General features: G+C 44.1%; 1 protein-coding gene across 1 annotated transcript in view; it reads left to right on the top strand.

The window, feature by feature from the left end:
- The first annotated feature begins 1,972 nt into the window (after nt 1–1,972).
- LOC110515655 (replication factor C subunit 1) overlaps nt 1,973–8,897 on the top strand; it is a 71,269-nt gene continuing 64,344 nt past the window's right edge. Inside the window, exons 1-6 of the mRNA XM_036934227.1 lie at nt 1,973–2,195; nt 2,521–2,673; nt 2,799–3,167; nt 3,395–3,502; nt 5,655–5,834; nt 7,096–7,200. Coding sequence (XP_036790122.1) covers nt 2,049–2,195; nt 2,521–2,673; nt 2,799–3,167; nt 3,395–3,502; nt 5,655–5,834; nt 7,096–7,200 — 1,062 coding nt within the window. The 5' untranslated portion in view covers nt 1,973–2,048. The remainder of the gene's footprint in view (nt 2,196–2,520; nt 2,674–2,798; nt 3,168–3,394; nt 3,503–5,654; nt 5,835–7,095; nt 7,201–8,897) is intronic.

Below are 8,897 nucleotides of genomic sequence, written 5' to 3'. Positions count from 1 at the left end.
GGTTTCCTCCCGAGGTTAAGGAGGGTTTCCTCCCGAGGTTAAGGAGGGTTTCCTCCCGAGGTTAAGGAGGGTTTCCTCCCGAGTCTTAAGGAGGGTTTCCTGTTGTTCACTCCAGCCACTAACCAGCTGCTTGTGTCTGGTCTCATGTCTACAACACAAGGTAATGGTTAAGTTAGTCACTTGGCTATTTTTGTTGTTGTCATCACCAAACATCCTCCCCTCTCTCCCTCTCTCCCTCCCTCCCTCCCTCCCTCCCTCCCTCCCTCCCTCCCTCCCTCCCTCCCTCCCTCCCTCCCTCCCTCCCTCCCTCCCTCTCCCCCTACCTCCCTCCCTCCCTCTCCCCCTACTTCCCTCTCTCCCTTTCCCCCTCCCTCTCTCCTCCCCTCTCCCCCCCCCCCCCCTCCCTCTCCCCCCCCCCCCCTCCCTCCCTCCCTCCCTCCCTCGCCACCTCCCTCCCTTTCCCCCCCACTCCCTCCTGTAGACTCTGAGGAGGAGGTAGTGAAGCAGAAGGCCCAGAAACCAAACCCTCCTCTTCCTCCGGCTCCTCTTCCTCCTGCCAAGAAAGACCCTGTGCAGTACGTCTCTGAGACAGGTGAGACAGACGAGACTCCATAACGGGAGAATACCGGGACGTACCGGAAATAACGGCAGAATACCAGAACTAAACGGGAGAATATGAATCATCCTGACAGACTCTAGTAACGTGTATCAGAATATGAATCATCCTGACAGACTCTAGTAACGTATCAGAATATGAATCATCCTGACAGACTCTAGTAACGTATCAGAATATGAATCATCCTGACAGACTCTAGTAACGTATCAGAATATGAATCATCCTGACAGACTCTAGTAACAGATCAGAATATGAATCATCCTGACAGACTCTAGTAACAGATCAGAATATGAATCATCCTGACAGACTCTAGTAACGTATCAGAATATGAATCATCCTGACAGACTCTAGTAACAGATCAGAATATGAATCATCCTGACAGACTCTAGTAACAGATCAGAATATGAATCATCCTGACAGACTCTAGTAACGTATCAGAATATGAATCATCCTGACAGACTCTAGTAACGTATCAGAATATGAATCATCCTGACAGACTCTAGTAACAGATCAGAATATGAATCATCCTGACAGACTCTAGTAACAGATCAGAATATGAATCATCCTGACAGACTCTAGTAACAGATCAGAATATGAATCATCCTGACAGACTCTAGTAACAGATCAGAATATGAATCATCCTGACAGACTCTAGTAACAGATCAGAATATGAATCATCCTGACAGACTCTAGTAACGTATCAGAATATGAATCATCCTGACAGACTCTAGTAACGTATCAGAATATGAATCATCCTGACAGACTCTAGTAACAGATCAGAATATGAATCATCCTGACAGACTCTAGTAACAGATCAGAATATGAATCATCCTGACAGACTCTAGTAACAGATCAGAATATGAATCATCCTGACAGACTCTATTTATTTTCCCTCCTGTTTCTCTGCCTCTCTCTGCCTCTGTCTCTCTCTCTGTCTCTCTCTCTCTCTCTCTCTCTCTCTCTCTTTCTCTCTCTCTCTGTCTCTCTCTCTGTCTCTCTGTCTCTCTCTCTTTCTCTCTCTCTGTCTCTCTCTCTTTCTCTCTCTCTGTCTCTTTCTCTCTCTCTCTCTCTCTCTCTTTCTCTCTCTCTGTCTCTTTCTCTCTCTCTGTCTCTCTCTTTCTGTCTCTCTCTTTCTCTCTCCCCCCCCCCCCCCCCCCCCCCCCCCCCCCCCCCCCCCCCCCCCCCCCCCCCCCCCCCCCCCCCCCCCCCCCCCCCCCCCCCCCCCCCCCCCCCCCCCCCCCCCCCCCCCCCCCCCCCCCTCTCTCCTCCCCTCTGTAGATTCAGACAGCGATAACTTCCTGTCTCTGAAGAAGTCCCAGGCTAAGCCCCAGGGTAATGGAGTGCCCAAACCAGGAAGGCCCGCCCCAGGACCAAAGAGATCCACAGGTCCCCCCCGAAACCCACCCTTGTTCCCGCCACAGGGAAAGGAGGGATGAAGAAGTCTCCTCCAGCCCCCGTCACCCCTAAATCAGCGCCCCCGCAGACCAAACGCACCCCCACCTCTGTCCTGGACTACTTTGGCAGTGGGAGTGTGCAGCGCTCGGACAGGAAACTGGTGGCCAGTACCAAGAGGAAAACTGTGAGGAAAACTCTCTCTCTACTCTCCCTCCAGCCTTCTCAGTACCCAGGGCTAGTGTGTAGTCTGACTAGTTGACTAGTTGTTGTTGATGAGGCCCAGGTCTAGTGTGTAGTCTGACTAGTTGTTGTTGATGAGACCCAGGTCTAGTGTGTAGTCTGACTAGTTGTTGTTGATGAGGCCCAGGTCTAGTGTGTAGTCTGACTAGTTGTTGTTGATGAGACCCAGGTCTAGTGTGTAGTCTGACTAGCTGTTGTTGATGAGACCCAGGTGTAGTCTGACTAGTCGACTGGTTGTCGTTGTTGACCACTGTGTGTTGTTTGTCCAGCTCTCTCAGGACCCTGATGAGTCGCTGACTGATGAGGTCATCGCCCAGCAGCTACAGATGGACGAGGACATGGAGTTGGAGAGGCAGGTCCACGAGGACGAGGAGTTTGCCAAGACGCTGGCCATGTTGGACCAACAACCACACGCCAAAAAGGTGAAGAGTACACACACACACACACACACACTACAAACTCTCTCTGTCTCTCTCTGAAAGATTCAACATGTCTCTATATATATTTATATATATGTGTGTGTGTGTGTGTGTGTGTGTGTATCCAGGCTCGTAAATACTCTGGTGAGGATCTGGGGTCTGCCATGTCAGCCAACAAAAGCAGCGCTAACTCCTCCCACAGCAGCACTGCCAGCCAATCACAGTCCAATGGGCGGGATCACAACCAGGACGTGATCGGTCCGTCCCCTAAAAAGGTCCCCCCTCTTGTTAAGACCAGTTCCAAACTGTCCATGATGAAGAAAAGGGAGGAGGAAGAGGACGGAGGAGGCAAGACAAATCTGAGTATCAACGCGTCCGTCTCTCCCAAAAAGGAGTTCCTAACCCCTTCGAGCACAGACAGGAAGTCCAAGCTCAAAACAGGAAGTGTAACCATGGTGACCACACCCACGACTCTTAAAACCTCCCCCAAGAAAGAGGTGAAACGTTTTACATCAACAGTTATCGTCTAAAGAAAATAACCCAAAACTGTGACTGTGAGTGACTCTGTGACTGTGACTTCCTGACTGTGTGACTGTGTGACTGTGTGACTGTGACTTCCTGACTGTGACTGTGTGTAACTGTGACTCTGTGACTGTGTGACTGACTTCCTGACTGTGACTGTGTGTAACTGTGACTCTGTGTAACCGTGTGTGTGTGTGTCCAGAGTACCAGTCCAGAGGAATCAGAGAAGAAGCGAGGGAACTCCTCAGCCTTCCGTAGTTTCCTGAACCGAGACGGACCCAGAGCCCTGGGATCTAAACCCATACCCACTGTAAGACAAACACACAGCCCTGGGATCTAAACCCATACCCACTGTAAGACAAACACACAGCCCTGGGATCTAAACACATACCACTGTAAGACAAACACACAGTCCTGGGATCTAAACACATACCCACTGTAAGACAAACACACAGCCCTGGGATCTAAACACATACCCACTGTAAGACAAACACACAGCCCTGGGATCTAAACCCATACCCACTGGGGTCTAAACCCATACCCACTGGGGTCTAAACCCATACCCACTGGGATCTAAACACATACCCACTGGGATCTAAACACACACCCACTGGGATCTATAAACACATACCCACAGGGGGGTATAAACACATACCCACTGGGGTCTAAACCCATACCCACTGGGGTCTAAACACATACCCACTGGGGTATAAACACATACCCACTGGGATCTAAACACATACCCACAGGGGGGTATAAACACATACCCACAGGGGGGTATAAACACATACCCACTGGGATCTAAACACATACCCACTGGGATCTAAACACACACCCACTGGGATCTATAAACACATACCCACAGGGGGTATAAACACATACCCACTGGGATCTAAACACATACCCACAGGGGGGTATAAACACATACCCACAGGGGGGTATAAACACATACCCACAGGGGGGTATAAACACATACCCACTGGGATCTAAACACATACCCACTGGGATCTATAAACACATACCCACAGGGGGGTATAAACACATACCCACTGGGATCTAAACACATACCCACAGGGGGGTATAAACACATACCCACAGGGGGGTATAAACACACACCCACAGGGGGGTATAAACACACACCCACAGGGGGGTATAAACACACACCCACAGGGGGGTATAAACACACACCCACAGGGGGGTATAAACACACACCCGCAGGGGGGTATAAACACACACCCACAGGGGGGTATAAACACACACCCACTGGGGTCTAAACACACACCCACAGGGGGGTATAAACACACACCCACAGGGGGGTATAAACACACACCCACAGGGGGGTATAAACACACACCCACAGGGGGGTATAAACACATACCCACAGGGGGGTATAAACACATACCCACAGGGGGGTATAAACACATACCCACAGGGGTATAAACACATACCCACTGGGGTCTAAACACATACCCACTGGGGTCTAAACACACACCCACAGGGGGGTATAAACACACACCCACAGGGGGGTATAAACACACACCCACAGGGGGGTATAAACACACACCCACAGGGGGGTATAAACACACACCCACAGGGGGGTATAAACACACACCCACAGGGGGGTATAAACACACACCCACAGGGGGGTATACACACATACCCACTGGGGTCTAAACACACACCCACAGGGGGGTATAAACACACACCCACAGGGGGGTATAAACAGATACCCACAGGGGGGTATAAACACATACCCACAGGGGGGTATAAACACATACCCACTGGGGTATAAACACATACCCACTGGTGTCTAAACACATACCCACTGGGATCTAAACACATACCCACTGGGGTCTAAACACATACCCACTGGGGTCTAAACACATACCCACTGGGATCTAAACACATACCCACTGGGGTCTAAACACATACCCACTGGGGTCTAAACACATACCCACTGGGGTATAAACACATACCCACTGGGGTATAAACACATACCCACTGGGGTCTAAACACATACCCACTGGGGTATAAACACATACCCACTGGGGTATAAACACATACCCACTGGGGTCTAAACACATACCCACTGGGATCTAAACACATACCCACTGGGGTCTAAACACATACCCACTGGGGTCTAAACACATACCCACTGGGGTCTAAACACATACCCACTGGGGTCTAAACACATACCCACTGGGGTATAAACACATACCCACAGGGGGGTATAAACACATACCCACAGGGGGGTATAAACACATACCCACAGGGGGGTATAAACACATACCCACTGGGGTCTAAACACACACCCACTGGTGTCTAAACACACCCACTGGGATCTAAACACATACCCACAGGGGGGTATAAACACATACCCACAGGGGGGTCTAAACACATACCCACTGTAACCACTATAACACTTGTGTGTGTGTGTGTGTGTATAACCTGTGTGTGTGCAGGGAGCAGAGAACTGCCTGGAGGGTGGTGTGTTTGTGATCTCTGGTGTGTTGGAGAGTATGGAACGCGAGGATGCGAAGTCCCTGATAGAGCGCTATGGAGGGAAGGTGACCGGTAACATCAGTAAGAGGACGACATACCTGGTGATGGGCAGAGATGGAGGAGTCGCCAAGACTGAGAAGGTGCACAAAAGGTTCACCTCTCTCTGTCTCTTTCAATCTCTCTCTCGTTCTCTCCTTCTCGTTTTCTCTCTGTCTCTTTCAATCTCTCTCTCGTTCTCTCTCTCTCTTTCAATCTCTCTCTCGTTCTCTCTCTGTCTCTTTCAATCTCTCTCTCGTTCTCTCTGTCTCTTTCAATCTCTCTCTCGTTCTCTCTGTCTCTTTCAATCTCTCTCTCGTTCTCTCTGTCTCTTTCAATCTCTCTCTCGTTCTCTCTGTCTCTTTCAATCTCTCTCTCGTTCTCTCTCTGTCTCTTTCAATCTCTCTCTCTCGTTCTCTCTGTCTCTTTCAATCTCTGTCTCGTTTTCTCTCTGTCTCTTTCAATCTCTCTCTCTCGTTCTCTCTGTCTCTTTCAATCTCTCTCTCGTTCTCTCTGTCTCTTTCAATCTCTCTCTCTCGTTCTCTCTCTGTCTCTTTCAATCTCTCTCTCTCGTTTTCTCTCTGTCTCTTTCAATCTCTCTCGTTTTCTCTCTGTCTCTTTCAATCTCTCTCTCTCGTTTTCTCTCTGTCTCTTTCAATCTCTCTCTCGTTTTCTCTCTCTCTTTCAATCTCTCTCTCGTTTTCTCTCTGTCTCTTTCAATCTCTCTCTCGTTTTCTCTCTGTCTCTTTCAATCTCTCTCTCTCGTTCTCTCGTTCTCGTTTTCGCTCTCTCGTTCTCTCTCTCGTTTTCTCTCTCTCGTTTTCTCTCTCTCGTTTTCTCTCTCTCGTTTTCTCTCTCTCGTTTTCTCTCTCTCGTTTTCTCTCTCTCGTTTTCTCTCTCTCTCGTTTTCTCTCTCTCGTTCTCTCTCTCGTTTTCTCTCTCGTTTTCTCTCATTTTCTCTCTCTCTCGTTTTCTCTCTCTCGTTTTCTCTCTCGTTTTCTCTCTCGTTTTCTCTCTCGTTTTCTCTCTCGTTTTCTCTCTCGTTTTCTCTCTCTCGTTCTCTCTCTCGTTCTCTCTCTCGTTCTCTCTCTCGTTCTCTCTCGTTTTCTCTCTCTCGTTTTCTCTCTCGTTTTCTCTCTCTCGTTTTCTCTCTCTCTCGTTTTCTCTCTCTCTCGTTTTCTCTCTCTCTCGTTTTCTCTCTCTCTCGTTCTCTCTCGTTCTCTCTCTCTCGTTCTCTCTCTCTCTCGTTCTCTCTCTCTCGTTCGCTCTCTCTCTCGTTCTCTCTCTCGTTCTCTCCCTTTGACCTCAGTTTTTTTTCAATATAGCTCCTCTCTCCTCTCTCTCCTCTCTCTCCTCTGTCTCCAGGCGGAGGGGTTTGGAACAAAGATCCTGGATGAGGATGGTCTGTTGGAGCTCATCAGAAGTACACCAGGGAAGAAGTCCAAGTACCTGATTGCTGCCGAGGCAGAGGTGAGGGGGAACATTGGGCTCTGGTCTAAAGTACCTGGTAATACTACTAATATAACTCATATAATACTACTAATATAACTAATATAATACTACTAATATAACTAATATAATACTACTAATATTACTAATGTAATACTACTAATATAACTAATGTAACTGGTGTAATACTACTAATATTACTAATGTAATACTACTAATAATATAACTAATGTAATACTACTAATAATATTACTAATGTAATACTACTAATAATATTACTAATGTAATACTACTAATAATATTACTAATGTAATACTACTAATAATATAACTAATGTAATACTACTAATGTAATATAACTATGTAATACTACTAATGTAACTGGTGTAATACTACTAATATTACTAATGTAACTGGTGTAATACTACTAATATTACTAATGTAATACTACTAATAATATAACTAATGTAATACTACTAATATAACTAATGTAATACTACTAATATTACTAATGTAATACTACTAATAATATAACTAATGTAATACTACTAATATAACACATGTAATACTACTAATGTAATATAACTATGTAATACTACTAATGTAACTGGTGTAATACTACTAATATAACTAATGTAACTGGTGTAATATTACTAATGTAACTGGTGTAATACTACTAATATAACTGGTGTAATACTACTAATATAACTGGTGTAATACTACTAATATAACTGGTGTAATACTACTAATATAACTGGTGTAATACTACTAATATAACTAATGTAATACTACTAATATTACTAATGTAATACTACTAATAATATAACTAATGTAATACTACTAATATAACACATGTAATACTACTAATGTAATATAACTATGTAATACTACTAATGTAACTGGTGTAATACTACTAATATAACTAATGTAACTGGTGTAATATTACTAATGTAACTGGTGTAATACTACTAATATAACTGGTGTAATACTACTAATATAACTGGTGTAATACTACTAATGTAACTGGTGTAATACTACTAATATAACTGGTGTAATACTACTAATATAACTGGTGTAATACTACTAATATAACTGGTGTAATACTACTAATATAACTGGTGTAATACTACTAATATAACTGGTGTAATACTACTAATATAACTGGTGTAATACTACGAATATAACTGGTGTAATACTACGAATATAACTGGTGTAATACTACTAATATAACTGGTGTAATACTACTAATGTAATATAACTATGTAATACTACTAATATAACTAATGTAATACTACTAATATAACTAATGTAACTGGTGTAATACTACTATAACTGGTGTAATACTACTAATATAACTAATGTAATACTACTAATATTACTAATGTAATACTACTAATATAACTAATGTAATACTACTAATGTAATACTACTAATATAACTAATGTAATACTACTAATATAACTAATGTAATACTACTAATATTACTAATGTAATACTACTAATATTACTAATGTACTAGTACTAATATTACTACTGTAATACTACTAATATTACTAATGTAATACTACTAATATTACTAATGTAATACTACTAATATAACTAATGTAATACTACTAATGTAATACTACTAATATAACTAATGTAATACTACTAATATAACTAATGTAATACTACTAATATTACTAATGTAATACTACTAATATAACTAATGTAATACTA

Source organism: Oncorhynchus mykiss, chromosome 10 (assembly GCF_013265735.2).
Source record: "Oncorhynchus mykiss isolate Arlee chromosome 10, USDA_OmykA_1.1, whole genome shotgun sequence".
NCBI classification, from domain to species: Eukaryota; Metazoa; Chordata; class Actinopteri; order Salmoniformes; family Salmonidae; genus Oncorhynchus; species Oncorhynchus mykiss.
Note: the sequence above shows the minus strand (reverse complement) of the source record. Positions and strands in the feature narration are given on the sequence as shown.